Source organism: Leptonychotes weddellii, chromosome 3 (genome assembly GCF_054177405.1).
Source record: "Leptonychotes weddellii isolate Sample4059 chromosome 3, ASM5417740v2, whole genome shotgun sequence".
Taxonomy (NCBI): domain Eukaryota; kingdom Metazoa; phylum Chordata; class Mammalia; order Carnivora; family Phocidae; genus Leptonychotes; species Leptonychotes weddellii.
This window is the reverse complement of record NC_138371.1, coordinates 23,868,167-23,885,142: the sequence shown is the minus strand read 5'-3', so window position 1 is coordinate 23,885,142 and position 16,976 is coordinate 23,868,167. Positions and strand designations below refer to the sequence as shown.

Sequence of the window (16,976 nt, the reverse complement as noted above, 5' to 3'; positions counted from 1 at the left end):
AGCCTGGTGGTGGGTATTGAGGAGGGCACATTCTGCATGGAGCACTGGGTGTTATGCACAAACAATGAATCATGGAACACTTCATCTAAAACTAATGATGTAATGTATGGGGATTAACATAAGAATAAAAAAATCAAAAATCAAAAAAAAAAAAAAGAAAGAAAAGTATCTGTAATATCAGGCTTGCTATCCCTGACAATTCTCAACCCTCTTCAGCAAGTATTTGAAAACAATGTTTTTAATTGGCATATAAAAACATTACTAGCATATGTTTCAAGAGCAAATGACCTGTTCATAGGCAATTTACTAATGACCTCTACAAGAGATTGCTGCTGTCCCTTTCTTATCCTTTTGCTCTACTCTCCCTCTATCTAGAGCCATTGCCATTGTTCTCACACTCCTGGTTCCCTTCTCTTTCAAAGCCTCTGGCCCTCCTGTCAGCAATGGGACCAAAAATAAACATAATACCCAGGGCCAACTCCATGGTGAGCAACCTGAGCAGTCACACAGGGCTGCCCTCAGAAGGATCCCTTGCTTGGTTAATGCCCTCCTGTCACTGACTTATCTCTTCAAACTTGTTTTTAACAAAGAACTATGCAATTTCATTTTGCACTGGACCCTGTAAATTAGCCAGTTCTGATGTTAACTCCCGTCTAATAGAACAAATTGTTGCTACCAAGGAGAAAGAAAAAAATATAAAAAATCTCTTTCCAAAGGATAAGTAGTAACCTACAGGTAAAGAAAACAGAAGACCTGACTGACCAAACAAATACATTATTCTGGAGTGTGAAACAATTAGGGCCAAACTGAAAGGGTAGTGATCCCATGGGATGAAGAGAGAGAAAAGAGAGGGAAATGGGAACATAACCAACACTATTTAAAACACCACTTATATGGTAAAGTGCATTCCAATTTAATACTAGATAATTAAAAAATAACTCTCTGAATTTCAAAATATTCATAAAAGTATTTTGTTTATGCATTTGTGCAATTATGCAACTAAGGAAAAACTCTAGGCAACCGTAAATTTAACAGATATGGGGTGAGAGGTGTTGCACCATACTCTGACTTACCAGGAATAAAACAGTAGTAACCTAGTACTAAATTATTTTACAATATATGTCAGAAAAATCTAGAAAAATTAGATGTGAGCAGGCACGAATCCACCTTACTCCCTGTAACAAGGCAATCATGCAGCTGTGATCCCAACTAGGTCTATTTCAGCAGATTTAGATTGGTTACAAAGTAACAAACGCTTAGAAAGCCAGGTTTGTTCAAGAGCCACCAAAGTCTAAAAATAAATGGTGTGATTTCAAAGGATAGATAGAGGACAGAGTAGTTAAACTTCTGGGGTCATCCATAATAGAATTTCAGTATCAGGAAAAGCTTTAGAATCAAAATAATTTGTTAGGGGCTTATTTGCCATTTATTTACATGAACTTTTTATGAAAGAATTGATATTCTGATACCTTTCATTAAAAATCTCTATCAATAAATTGATCAAACAACCATTCAGATCTATTAAATGGTATCACTGTTCTTTCCTCATGAAAAAAAAGTCCAATGATGAGCAGTTTTGTTAGAAAAAAGATATTCCAATCCTAGTATAAATGAGTTATCATCCTATGGCTGTGTACCAATATTTTATATATTTAAATAATCTTAAATTATATCAATGTTATAAGAAAGACTCATCATATACTACATATTTTAATTGTATTTAATGTCAGATGGCAAACCTTAATAACTAATATCCCAAGCAGACGCACAGGTTTATTTGAATAGTGTGTAAAACTGATTAAAAGTCATTTCATGCCACTCACATCTTACTCTTCCATCACATTACCTGTTTTTCTATGTTGCGAAGAAGAAGTGTAGGGCTACTTGGTGACATTTCAAAATCTTGTTCTGGTAAAGGATCTTGACTCTCTTGGGGAATCTGGGGATTCCCTGTAGTATTTAATGAAGCCGCTTGGTCAGCAAATTGTATTTGTTTTTTCAAAATGTCTTTTGGAAGTTGACATTCTTCTAGGATCACTATCCCCTAGGCAAACAGCAATTAAAGAGTTGAAATGAAAACAAATTGACTGCTAAATCAACTTTAACGTTACAATGCACTTGAAACCATGCTTCTTATTATCACCTGGAAATCAGAAAGTACACTTGAAAGTAGAGTCTAACTGTAAAAAATTGGCTGATTTAAAACATGTGTAGCTAAAGCAACACCTATGTCTGATGGGTTAGGCTTGTAAAATATTGTCATAAATTGTATATATTCAGTTATTTTTCTTCTTACTGGTTTTAATTATTAGCAGTAAAAGCATGATACATTTAAAATAAAGGCTTATATGCAAAACATGAACATTTCACACTGAAATTTAGAACACTTCCTTATATAATCTTCAGATATTTTGGTCACTAGCATTTCCATTTGAGTACTCCCAGTTTCATAAATTAAAATACCAAACTTCCAAACATCCAAACAACATTCTGACTTTATACTAAACTGCTTTCAGAGCACTCTTAGGAGTTCCAGCTCTGTTGCTGCCAGCCAACAACCATGGGCAGGACTGCACTATTGAGAAGAAGTATTCTCTAGGCCAGTTAAATTGTTGCTTACAAGGTAGATGAGTTAATAATAAAGACACAAGTTTTCAACTGTGATGGGGTATTTTCTCAAATGTAAATAACTAGAGGAAAGAGTAGGGATCTAGCTGCCTCTGTTCTCCCTACCATTCACACACACACACACACACACACACTCTCTCTCTCTCTGTCACAACTGGCTTGCTAAATATTCTCCCATATTCCCCAGAGTCTTCACTCCAACTGTTCTTACCCTTATGCCCCTCAAAGGCAATGAAGACAGAAGAGAAAGGAGGAAAAATAATGCACAGATATGATCTTAACAGTTTCATTATCAGTTCTTACAGTAAAACTTCTTTCCCTCCCTACCCCTTCTACCACTTTTCCCCCTGCAAAGAATAACATGCATTTTCACATAATGTATAATGTATATGTGTGTGTGTGTATATATATGGTTATTTTGCAAAACGTCAATGAGCTCCTAATAGGCTAGTTGGAAAGGTATTAAATACCTATATGGCTAAAATATTATATTCTTGTAATGAAAAATAGTCTAAAACATTAATATAAGTGTAGAGTATTTTAAGATGGGACAAATTTAAAAACTGGTATGGGCCAGCTTATATCATATACAAGTGCTATTTCCAGGATGGAAACTGCCTATAAATTATAATGTTATAGATGAGTAGTTTGTTTGTTTTTTTAAGATTTTATTTATTTATTTGACAGAGAGCGAGACAACGAGAGAGGGAACACAAGCAGGAGGAATGGGAGAGGGAGAAGCAGGCTTCTCGCCGAGCCGGGAGCCCAGTGCAGGGCTCGATCCCAGGACCCTAGGATCATGACCTGAGCCGAAGGCAGATGCTTAACGACTGAGCCACCCAGATGCCCCTAGATGAGTAGTTTTAATTTACACTATAATTTGGAGAATATATCACTTTAGCATGAACATATTCAGGTATGGCATCAAACATACATTATTATTTTGTAGTAATATATTACCACCGATGTGTGGTAAAAGTAACAAAGTTATTACTGTTGTTGTTATTATTTTTAACCTTCTCTTACAACTGTGCTAGTAACTTTTACAAAAAGAAGGAGATCCAACTGTTGATCCCATCTCAATGACTATTTTCCTAGAATGCACAAATATGGCTGTCAAGAAATCTAAAGAAATATATTTTTAAAAAATTTTTGTTTCATTTGATATTTTAAAACTTAAAGTAGACTTGGGGCACCTGGGTGGCGTAGTCGGTTAAGCGTCCGACTCTTGGTTTCAGCTCAGGTCATGATCTCAGGGTCGTGAGATCGAGTCCCATGTCTGGCTCTGCTTAAGACTCTTTCTTCTTCTCCCTCTGCCCCTCCCACTTATGCTCTCTCTCTCAAATAAATAAATATTTTTAAAAAGTTAAAGTAGACTTGATGGATATAATATCATCAATCTCAAAAGCTCTTGGAAGTATCTGAAATGTCCATTCAAAATGTGTACAAGTATCTCACTAGATTTTTCAACAGTATCTGCTTGCAAAACAAATACAAGTTTTTATCATATCAATTTAGCTGTAATTCCCTTTGGTTTGATTAGTTTATTTTATGGGCCAGGCTGCTATGAATTCAGCCTGGTTTCATAACCGTTACTAAGAATCTTGTACATACTGAAAAACTGATTCTGAATTTCAAAAGGTCAATTTTCAAACCTTTAGACTACTATCTTTTTAGAAGTAGGGGGCCTGCTACAGTTAGTTCAATGAAAAGTAATATTTTAAAAATTCAACCAGGAAGACATTCATAATCAAGTTCATAATCTTTTTTTTTTTTCTCCTTAAACTCTCACAAATGGCCAAGAACAGAGTAAAAAGGGAAAAAGATTAAACCCTTTAAAGACACTACAGAGACAGTTTCAGTTCTTAAAAATCAAGAAAAGAATATATGTGTGTTGGGTCACCATGATGTACACTTAAACATCTTACGATTTTGTCAGTCATACCTGAATAAAGCTGAATTAAAAAAAACACTCAGGAAAGAATAGCCTATTCACAGATAAACAAGGTAAATAACGAAGACATGAAAATTTTTTAGTAAGATGAGTTGCAAAAACTGAGACAAATGAAAACTCTAGAATAAGATGAAAGCAAGTCAACTGCTCCAGAGAAGACAACTGTTCCTGATAATAACACTAAAGAAATCCTTACCCCACTCCCAGGGTCCTCAAAGAGAAGACACAGCATAAAAAAATAAATTACCTCAGCAACACCTTCAGTATTTATATAAAGTCACCAAAGCTAATTTTTTAAAAAATTTTAAATGAGAGACGCCTGGGTGGCTCAGTCAGTTAAGAGTCTGTCTTTGGCTCAGGTCATGATGCGAGGGTCCTAGAAAGGGCTCCTTGCTCAGCGGGGAGCCTGCTTCTCCCTCTGCCTGCCACTCCCCCCCACCCCTGCTTGTGCTCACACAACTCTCTCTCTGTCTGGTAAATAAATAAAATCTTTTTAGAAAAAGTATCAAACCTTAAAACAAATTTTAAATGAAAAATTTTAAATGCACAAAATTACAATTTAAAATGTAGAAGACCCTACCACAAGGTAACAAAAGAAATCTAAAAGAGAAACCATTTAATATAGGATAGCCAGCTTCTCAACCAAAAAAACTATTTTAATATTTTTCTGAAAGTGACAAGAGGCTATATACTGTCTTAGTGAAAGCTGAAGCAAAGAAAAGGAGAAACATCGAAGTTGTAATGTGTTGACAAAGCATTGGAAGAACAAGGAAGGAATGTTGTTAACATGGGCTTTCTTTTCTCTAAAAATTTTAGCAAATATTAGACGACCCCAGTATGTCATAGAAGGAGCAAATGACAGCTTAAAAACCCAAAACGTGTAGATCTACTAATAGATCGACTCAGTGTTTCCTGACCAGTGTTACCAACTAGCACTTATTTAAACAAGATATTTACAAAAGAACATCTCTCAACCTCTTTCCCTTTCCCGTATCTCTAATTTAACTGAGAAGAAAGGATTTTTTTTTTTAACTTTCAAGATAACTTAAATAGAAAGGTCATTCTACGCTTCTCAATTTTTTAATTACAATAACTCAAGAAGCTAGAAGAGCAAAGTGCTATTTTCTCTTTTCAGTATAATAGTTCAACTAAACTGCACATAAATAAGCAATTAAACATCTTGATTAATTCCCAAGAAATGTAAGGAGAAACTACTAAAATAAAGAAATACTGTAATGATATTTTTCATAAAGTAAACATAATGTGATTCTTAAGAAAACAGAGGTCCAGATACACATCTAGCCAGAACCAAGAAAAATGTAAGGCCATATAAATTATTACTGGGAAGTTTAGATTTCTTTCCTAAAAATAATTTATTCCCCATTTGTTATATAAACATACAAATTTTTTAAAATGTTTTAAAAAGTATATCGCAGTGTTTAGAATACACAAGTCATAAAATACGAACCAGACTGTGTAGATTCAAGTATAAAACTTAGTCATCAATTTAACTAGGAATCCACTTTCTTGGAAATTTCCCAAATTGTTTTAAACTTGACTTGTTTTGAGAAGTCTACTATTAAAAACGCTTGTGATATTACATCCTTTAAACTAAATGATCAGAGAGGAGAAATTATCTGGTGATCCTGAAAGAACAAGGAAATCACTACAACTAAAGGCTTCAGTGAAGACAGTTAAAAATGAGAAACAGTAACTACTTCCATCAGGAAATTATTCTTGAACAGAGTTCCCTCAAATCCAACAGACAGAACAGGTAAACCTAAGATTTTATGTCTATCCTTCTATCCACCTTCCTACAGACATCACCACCAAATTCTACAATTCATTCCTTCCTAGTTTCTTCTCCCATCCTTACAAAACTCATACTTTCCACTCCTTTGAATACCATTCTACTTTCTCATTCCCAAAACATATTATGTTGTTTCATGTCTTCAAACCTTCAAGGAATGCCCTTTTCCAGTTCCATTGGTTCATCAAGCAAACTATTATTTATCTTTCAAAATTATACTGAGGCATCACCTCTTTTATTGATGTTTTCTCTGACCTGCTAATCCCTAAAATAAGAGTTATGTATTCTCTCTATGCCACTTCTATATCTTATTAAAAACATGCATCATAGCACCTATTTCATTATATTACAATTAATTATTTACATGGTCTATCTCCCCTACTAGAATATAAACTCATGACTATGTCTAAAACTTAATTATCTTTATTTATGTGCAGACCCTAGGTAATGTTGGGCTAACCACATGGATAACCATATGATTAAGAACTCCGATTCCTTTCCTTCTCAGCATTTTCTTCTCAGACCAATCACCATCAGCCTTAGAATATTATCTCCATTATGTCCACAGTTTCATGATGTAGAACATACTTTTTCATAAAAACAAAGTTACAAAAAGATCTTTAGCAATATTTAAATTAAATAGCATTTCATGGGATTCTAATGAGAACTCTTTATAGTATTGCTTCAATGGGAAAATGTACTTTGAGTTCCAAGCAAACAGCCTATAATTTTGGGAAACAGTATGTCTTTAAGCTAGGAAAACCCCATGTTAAATTTCCAGTTTAATTCTGGTTGGAATTAAAACAATATTTATTTGTGTAATCATTTGCTTACTTTCACCCCCATTTGACTTAAGCCCTAAAAATGTAGCAACTCTGTGGGTTTTGTTCACCACTGTATACCTTAAGCACATATTATGCTAACGACTGTATGTGAAAGGAAAAATGGGAAAGAGTGAAGGAAAGGAGGGAAGGCAGAAAATAAGACAGGAAGGAGAGATAAATGAATTTTATTTAAAAATTGCTACAATATAATAACATAACTTTTTAACTGCCATTTCTACTGAATAACTCCAAATCTCTATCTTCTTATAAACCTGCCTTCTCCAATAACTCTTATTTTCAACTTTTTAGAGCATCTCAATATGAGTATCTGATAGAACTTTTAAGTCAGTGTGTGAGAAAGCTTATTTTTATCAACTTTCCTATAAAATAAGCACTTTTTTCCTTCTATAGAAACAGCAGGTAAATAACTAAGAGGGGAGATAGTGGTGATGTTTACACAACCATGTATTTGTCAAAATTCAGTGAATTGCTAAAAATACGTCTTCTGAGAACAAGATAAACAAAATAAAGATAAATCCGTAATTAGACCTATTAGTAAAAAAATGTAGAACATCAAATAAACAAAAACAATTTTTTAAGTTACCAGATAGAAAAGACAAAGTACTTACAAAGGAAAAGCAATTCTACTGACGGTAGACTGCTCATCAGTATTAAACAAAACAATGAAATAGGATCTTTAAAAGGCAAAATAACCATCAAATTAGAATTTTATATCGACCTAAAGTATCACTGAAGAGTGAGGGTAAAATAAAGGTATTTTGAGACATAAACTACTAAAGAATGTATTTCAGCAAAATGTAAACCAAGAGAGAAAAGGTAGTGTAGAAGAGACTGCAAACTTCCCAATACCCACTTTCCTCTTCTTTTTACAACAAAACTCCACTCCTACTGGAGTTCTAGCTATGCATACAACTTCTCATTGTAAGGCTGTATTATTCACCTCTCCTTCCTGCAGATATGTGCCTAAATTTGGGTCAATGAGTGTGACACAAAGTAGTACAATTTCCAAGTCACCTCCCACCTAAAGACAAACTATGTTACACTTTTCTCACTTCCCAGGGGCCGGAATGAGGGAATGACTACAACCCTGTTTAATAGTGCAGTCAACAATTACCCTAGAGGACAACAAAGCAGCAAAATAGAAAAAACCAAGTTGCTCCACCAGCCTGTATTCACTCCCTCACTTTTGAAGTGTTATGTACCTTAATAAAGCGGCAATATTTGGGAGTTTCTTTGTTATAGCAGCTTAAACCTGTAAACTAACTTTATAGGTAGAACATAAGAACAGTTAGCACATTTTTTTTAAAGATTTTATTTATTTATTTGAGAAAGAGAGAACGAGCGGTGGGGAGGGAAAGGGGGAGAGAGAGAGAAGCAGACTCCCCGCTGAGCAGGGAGCCTGGATGCGGGGCTAGATCCCAGGACCCCAGGATCATGACCTGAGCCAAAGGAAGACGTATAACTGACTGAGCCACCCAGGCGTCCCAGTAAGCACATTTTTAATAAAATTAGTTAGAAATATAATTATTGATTATAAAAAAAGGAACTAGATTGTAGTAGATCTATTCAACGAGTAGTTAGAAAGTATTAGAATCCATGTTTTAAGTAAAAAATAGTATAAAAATACTGAGTACTTTTTAGTCATTGTTAGGATTACTTTTAATTAAGAAGTATATTAAAAATTAGGAGTAACGACAAAGAATAAAACTATAATGAATAGCTTCTAAACCAGCAGAGGGAAAAGAACGAAGCAAATTCTACCAATCCAACAAGAGAGGTAAAAAAAACAAGACTTATGGGGTGTCTGGGTGGCTCAGTTGGTTAAGCATCTGCCTTCAGCTCAGGTCACAATCCCAGGGTCCTGGGATTGAGCCCCACATCGGTCACCCTGCTCAGCGGGGAGCCTGCATCTCCCTCCCCCTCTGCTGCTCCCCGTTTGTGCTCTCTCTCTGTCAAATAAATAAATAAAATCTTAAAAAAAAAAGACATAAATACAAAGAGAGGAGAATAAGGGCAAATGAAAAATCAAAAATCTGAGGTGATTTTTTAATCTAGCTATTTATAGTTTATAAAAAGAAATACCTAGAATAATAAAAAAATTTGTATCTATTAAACAGCATTCCTTCAAGAAGTAAGAAGCAAAAACAGAATTGCCAGAAAAAACTGAAAAATTCACAACGATGGGGTAAATTTTAACAAAAGTATATCATAAATGGAAAGATCTAGAGGTATAAACATATAGCAGATATATACAATAAAGTCAACAAATTTAATAAAGAATTCTATACTGAACACATAAAGAACATGCATTCTTTTCTGTTACATATACTAAAATAATGAAAAGACAAGCTACAACATGAGAGATTTGTAACATTTATAACTGACCAAGAATAGTCTCCAAAATTTAAAAAGAATTCACAGACACACATCTCCACCAACCATAGCCCTTTCCCCACCCCACCAAAAACAGTGAATACAAAAGGTAGTTAGTTCTTAGGTAAAAAAAACATTTGGTGATCAATTATACCGAGGCCCAATTCTCAACACTAAGGAACAATTAAATTAAAACAATAAAATAATACTTCATACTCATTACACTGGAAAATTAAAATGTCAAAAATTATGAAATGTTGGCAAGAATGTGGAAAAACAGGAGCTCTCACGCACTGCCAATGGGAATATTAACTATCCAATCACATCAGTAAGTATAGGAAAGCTAAAGACAGCCAGACCTAAGATCCATCATTTCCACTTTTAGGCATATACCAAGAACTCTCCACAGTTCACAAAGAAACACAAAAAAGACAGTCATTACAGTATTGTTTTTACTAGCATAAAACTACACAATGTATGTCTATCAGTAGAAAATAGAAGAGATAAACATTGCATTGTATTCATACAATTCCATCTCATTCATACAATTAAATAACATACAGGACCTATAAAATGTATGCTGAGCCAAAACAAGCAAGTCACAAAAGAGTTTGTAGTATATATGTCATTAATACAGACTGTAAAATCATGGAAAAATAAATACTAGTTGTAGACACAGATAGACATCTATGTGCCAAGAGTATAAAAACATACATAAATATAATAAATGTCAAAACATGCTGGAATCAAAATAGTGGCTACAGTGGCATGCAAAAAGAGAATGGGATCAGGAAGGATTATATAAGTACCTCAACTGTACAGGTAATGCTTTATTACTCTAAAAACTAAACCCAAAGAGTAAAAATTTAACACTTGATAAATTCGGAGGTGGAAACAAAGGTGTTCATTATATTGCTTTCTAGAGCTTTTTATGTGTTTATAATTTTTCTTAAAACAAAACCTCTAAGGGGATTCAATAAAATACACTCAGAATTTCTCACATATGTTAAAATAAATGCCATCAAAGTAGAAGTTTATAAAAGGGTACCTAATTTCTATTAATTGGAATCCAATGAAGAAGCTCTGAACTGCTCAAGTATGATAAAATGACCACGATAAATACAAAGACATTACAATGATAGCTTCAATTTACAGCAATTGATATATAAAAAATGTTAATATTAACTACATTTTTATAAAGCCTTGTAACAATTACTTTGTGTGGAGAGATGAGAAACTAAACTGTAATAATTTTTTTAAAAATACAAGAATACAAACAATACCTTGGATGCACGAATCTGCCTGTGAACATCCGTTAGTTGTTGGATTTTGTATTCGAGCTCTGAAATCTGGGCTTGAAGCCATGTCCATCGGCTGCCAACTCTAGCTCTGTCTACAAGCCACTTCCATTCAGTACTAGAATTACTGTGAACGAGACAAACATTGTTAGTCAAAGAACAAAGGCAATCAAGTTTTCACAGACTACTTAATAAATTCCTTGACGCCTGTCATATAATCCTAATTCCTTTATACAACATCTAATTACGTGAAAGAAGAAGCTGGTATCAACTCTTATCAAAGAAAAACATTTAACTTCCTTATCTTTCTAACGGATAAACACTTGTTTTTATTATTACATATCCAGTAATAAGATAATCTCCTCTGCTACTTAATATTTTATTAATATGCACAAGGGCTGAAATAGGAGTGGGCCAGCAAAAGAAAGAGGAATGATACTACTAACTCCACATAAAAACTGTTACATGAAGTTTCTATATGTAAGAAGTATTGGGTAAGTCATCTGAACTATGCTAGATCTAAATCTATGTAATAAACCAGAATACTCAATTTTATTATATGCAAATTTTCATTTGTTAAAACAGTAGTCACTGTTAGCTAATTAAATCCCTAAAATCAATTTAAATATATTGTCAAAAAGTATTGAAAATATGAGTGCTCTACCTTTCAAATAAGTATACCAAATATATGTCTTGAAATGTTTATTAAGATAAATAGCTTGTTAAAACCTGATTTCCAGGGGCGCCTGAGTGGCTCAGTTTGTTACAAGTCTGCCTTTGGCTCAGGTAGTAATCCCGGGATCCTGGGATCAAGCCCCACATCGGGCTCCTGATCATCGGGGAGCCAGCCTGTCCCTTTGCCTTGCTCATGCTCTCTCTCTCTCTCAAATAAATAAATAAAATCTTTTAAAAAAAAAAAAGGGGGGGGACGCCTGGGTGGCTCAGTCGTTAAGCGTCTGCCTTTGGCTCAGATCAAGATCCCAGGGTCCTGGGGTCGAGTCCCACATAGGGAATCCTTGCTCAGCAGGGAGCCTGCTTCTCCCTCTGCCTGCCGCTCCCCCTGCTTGTGTTCTCTCTCTCTGACAAGTTAAAAAAATAATAATAATAAAATAAAATTAAGAAAAAAAACCTGATTCCCAGGATTCAGAGCCCAAAGATGAGAAAGAATTTATATAAAGACTTTTCTGTCATACATATTTGAAAATAAGGGTTGAACCCTACTCCTCTATCTTTTGGCAAGGGTACCACTCTAATCCATAGTTTGTGAGATTACAAATTAATTACTTTATGAAAATATTCTAACCATTCCAACTAGAAAACAGTTATTTGGAATAACTAATTAAGAGCTTCAGATTACAAAAGAAAACATGACAGAAATTGAAGGTATAAATGAAAACCAAAAAATACTTAATGGCAGAACACAAACTTTATGAAAAACTTGTCTAAAAATTACATTTACTGTCAAAACCCATAGAATGTACAACACCAAGAGTGAATCCTCACGTAAAGCATGCACTTTAAGTGATAACAATTTGTCAATGTAGGTTCATAGACTGTTACAAATGCACTACACTAGTATGCAGTATATTGATAGTGGGGGAGGTTCTATCAGTGAAGGGGGTATATGGGAACTCTGCATTTTCTGCTTAATTTTGCTATGAACCTAAAACTGTTCTTAATAAAAAGTTTATTAATGTTACACATTTAACCATAATTGAATGTCTCCCATACAAACTTTAGCTAGAGAAAACTTATCCTAAAAGATAATTTACTGGGGCGCCTGGCTGGCTCAGTTGGTAAAACATGTGATTCTTGATCTTGGGGTTGTGAGTTTGAGCCCCACATTGGGTGTGGAGATTACTTAAAAATAAATTTTTTTAAAATAAAATAAATAAAAATAAAAAAATAAAAGATCATTTGTTGTGATGAGCACTGGGTGTTGTGTTGAATCACTAAACTGCACATCTGAAATGAATAATACACTGTATGTTAACTAACAGGAATTTAAATAAAAACTTACAAAAATAAAATAAAAGATCATTTGTTGTCAGAGAAACAGAATAAATTATTATAACTTTACTATATAGAATATATTCATTGTAACAGGATTTTATATTAAATCAATGTCCCTAAGAGCTATTTTTGTTTGTTTTTTTAATATTTTTTATTTATCCATTTGAGAGAGAGAGCATGAGCAGGGTGGGGGGCAGCAGAGGGAGAGGGAGAAGCAGACTCCCTGACTCCCTGCTGAGCAGGGAGCCCCATGTGGGACTCGATCCCAGGACCCTAGGATCATGATCCGAGCTGAAGGCAGATGCTTAACCAACTGAGCCACCCAGGTACCCCAAGAGATACTTTTGTTAAGATTCTAATTGCACACAATATGATTGAGGAGACCTTCATATAAGAATTCTCTTAGTATTACTATGTATTCAGTTTATAGTCATTATTGTGCTTTTTAAATTTGACACACTTTTAAATCATATTTTCAGTTATGAAAATAATAGAAGAGAATGTCTATTCAAAATAATATTAAAATGGAGGGGCACCTGGCCAGCTCAGTCAGAGGAGCATGCAACTCTTGATCTCAGGTTTTGAGTTCAAGGCCCACGCTGGGTGTAGAGATTACATAAATAAATAAACAAACTTTAAAAAAATAATAATATTAGCTCTTCCCTTCTGTGGCCACTGTTGAAGTGCCAGCAGCCAAAATGAAGTTCAATCCCTTGACTTCTGAGGACCAAGAGGCATTTCAATGCATCTTCCCACATTTGCAGCAAGATTATGTCTTCCCCTCTTTCCAAAACGCTGAGACAGAAATACAATATTTGATCCACGCCCACCCAAAAGGATGAAGTAAAGGCTGTGTGAGGACACTACAAAGGTCAGCAAATGGGCAAAGCAGTCCAGGTTTACAGGAAGAAATATGTCATCTACACTGAACAAGTATAACAAGAAGGCAAACGGCACAACTGTCCAAGTGGGCACTCACCCTAGCAAGGTGGTTATCACTAAACTAAAACCGGACAAAGACCACAAAAAGATCCTTGAACGTAAAGCCAAATCTCACCAAGTAGGAAAGGAAAAGGGCAAATACAAGGAAGAAACAATCGAGAAGATGCAAGAATAAAGTAATCTTACATACAACTTTAAATAAAAACTGTTAAGTGGCTGGGTGGCTCAGTTGGCTAAGCATCTGCTTTCAGCTAAGGTCATGATCCCAGGGTCCTAGGATCAAGCCTTGCATTGGGCTCCCTGCTCAGCAAAGGGTCTGCTTCTCCTGCTCCCTCTGCCCCCGCCCCACCCCTGTGCATGCACACTCTCTCTCTCAAATAAAATCTTTAAATAAAGAAATAAAAACTGTTAAAATGAAAAAATATTAAAATAGATAGTAATATCTATTATTCATAGATAGTATTTAATAACACTAACTGCCAATCATGAAATTAGTGATAAAGGCAAGGGCCATGGCACACAGCAGTTGTACAGGTTAATGGTAAAGTGTTGGATTTTATGCAAAAAGGAAGTCTTTTTTTTATTTTATTTTTTTAAAGATTCCATTCATTTATTTGACACAGAGAGAGAGAGAGCACAAGTGGGGGAGCGGCAGGCAGGCAGAGGGAGAGGGAGAAGCAGGCTCCCCGCTGAGCAAGGAGCCTGACTGGGGGCTCGATCCCAGGACCCCGGGATCATGACCTGAGCTGAAGGCAGCCGCCCAACCGACTGAGCCACCCAGGCACCCCAAAAAGGAAGTTATTATCAAGACATTAACAAAAATTTTTTTCCCAAGCACTCTGGCTACTAGGTAGAGAAAGCATTATAGTGGGATATGAGAAGAAATAAGGAAATCAATTAGGATGCAAATAGAGTAATCTGTGTGTGGTACAGATAATTGTGATCTCCAAATATGTCATGTGCTATCCTACATTTCCCAGCCTTCCTTGCACTTAGGTTGGAGCTATGTGACTAATTCTGACCAATGGGTTGTGAGCAAAAGTGACCTAGTCATTTCCAGTCCATCAGACAACCTTCAAAGCCACCAGTGCAGACAGTAGAGCTACAAGATGTGTGAGGATCACAGCCCAAACCACACTGGCTTTTATGTAAGCCACAGCAAACCTTGGCTCTGTTAAACCACTGAGATTAGAAGGTTAATTTGTTACTCTAGAGCCCAATCTGACTAAAACACTGAATAAAAAATGAAAATGGCATGAACTAAGAAGGGAGGGTAAGATAAAGAAGAGATGAAGAGGATGGATTCAAGGTTCACTTTAAAGCTGAAAGGACTTGGCAGAAGTATGCTGTAGGAATAAGTATGGGGAAATCAAAGACGATCTTAAACATTCTTTCATTAAATTTTGTTCCAGTTGAAAACTTTCCCTATAATATGCAATTTTGCTTGATGGTCAAACCTCATGATTAGCTAAAAAAAAAAAAAAAGTTATGGAGCTCATCTTATTGTACTTCTAGTAAAAATATTCTGATAGTGAAATTGTCCACAAAAATGATTTTCATGTTCATATACTACATTAAATTATACTACCACAGGGAAAAAAAGTAATATCAGATTAGATTTAAATAAACTAAGTAATCCTAGGGCTTTGTAATATTTGAAATGAATTTTCTGTAAAGGATACCTTATCCTATATTTTAATAGGACTGAATAAAATCTGTTTGCATATTCCATCAGTCCACATCCTTGCTTGTTTGTAGTCACCACTTAACTTGCTGAATAAAATAAGTACAGGCTATTTAGACCAAGTGGTAAGTACAATTTCTCTTGATACTAACTTCTGGTCAACATCATGAACTTATATCCCTGCTTTAACCCTGAAATAGAGTTCCCAAAATAAGATAGAGCTTTCTAATATTACATCTTAAAACACCAAGATTAAAGAGAGACATATTAATTTTGCCTTTAATATAAAGATTAGCTTACTAGTAATGATGAATCAACTATTACAAAAAAAATCAAAAAAGAAGATCCAGTTGTGAAAAATGACAATCCCAAGAAAAGCCCAAGAAAAATATAAGGTTTGGGGGCACCTGGGTGGCTCAGGTATGGTCCCAGGGTCCTGGGATCGAGCACCGCATCAGGCTCCCTGCTCAGTGGGGAGCCTGCTTCTCCCTCTCCCACTCCCCCTGCTTGAGTTCCCTCTTGCTGTGTCTCTCTGTCAAATAAATAAATAAAATCTTTAAAAAAAAAAAAAAAAGAAAGAAAAATATAAGGTTTGTCCTTAATTACATTAAACTGAGCCAAACTTCGCTACTGGTGTTTGCTCACCTAGAAAGAGCTTACCTTTCCCTGGAATTTGATTCCTTCAGACCAGAGTTTGGCAAATATTTTCTGTAAAGAGCCAGATGGTAAATATTTTAGGCTTTGTGGCCAACCTGGTCTCTTTAAAATAACTACCCAACTCTGCCATTATAGCATGAGAGCAGCCATAAATGAATGGGTGTGATGGTGTTTTATAAACTGTGCTTACAAAAACAGGCAATGGGTAATTTTGAGAACAAAGAATAAAGCTGGAGGATCACAATCCCAGATTTCAACCTACACTATAAAGCTACAGAAATCAAAACAGCATGGTTTTGGCACAAAAATAGACACATAAATCAAGAGGACAGAATAGGGTCCAGAAATAAACCCATGCATATATGATCAATTAATCTATGACAACAGAGGCAAGAATTTACAATGGGGAAAAGACAGTCTCTTTAATAAATGGTATTGGGGAAACTATACAGCTACAGGCAATAGAATGAAACTGGACCATTTTCTTTTTTTTTTTTTTTTAAGATTTTATTTATTTATTTGACAGAGACACAGTGAGAGAGGGAACACAAGCAGGGGGAGTGGGAGAGGGAGAAGCAGGCTTCCCGCTAAGCAGGGAGCCTGATGCGAGGCTCGATCCCAGGACCCTGGGATCACGACCAGAGCCGAAGGCAGACACTTAACGACTGAGCCACCCAGGTGCCCCAAACTAGACCATTTTCTTACATCATACACAAAAATAAACTCAAAATGGATTAAAAACTTAAATATAAGACCTGAAACCATAAAATTC

At 35.2% G+C, this 16,976-nt stretch overlaps 1 protein-coding gene across 11 annotated transcripts in view; it reads right to left on the bottom strand.

Annotated features, from left to right (window-relative positions):
* KANSL1L (KAT8 regulatory NSL complex subunit 1 like) overlaps positions 1 to 16,976 on the bottom strand; it is a 148,875-nt gene that overhangs the window by 97,565 nt on the left and 34,334 nt on the right. For 8 of the 11 annotated variants that reach the window (XM_081813712.1, XM_081813711.1, XM_081813710.1 and 5 more), the window contains exons 3-5: positions 16,208 to 16,255; positions 10,894 to 11,035; positions 1,847 to 2,044 (exon numbers count right to left, since the gene is read on the bottom strand). In XM_081813712.1, the coding sequence (XP_081669838.1) occupies positions 1,847 to 2,044; positions 10,894 to 11,035; positions 16,208 to 16,255 (388 nt within the window). The remainder of the gene's footprint in view (positions 1 to 1,846; positions 2,045 to 10,893; positions 11,036 to 16,207; positions 16,256 to 16,976) is intronic. The other 3 variants (XM_031027223.2, XM_006732486.3, XM_081813714.1) reach the window with 2 other exon arrangements.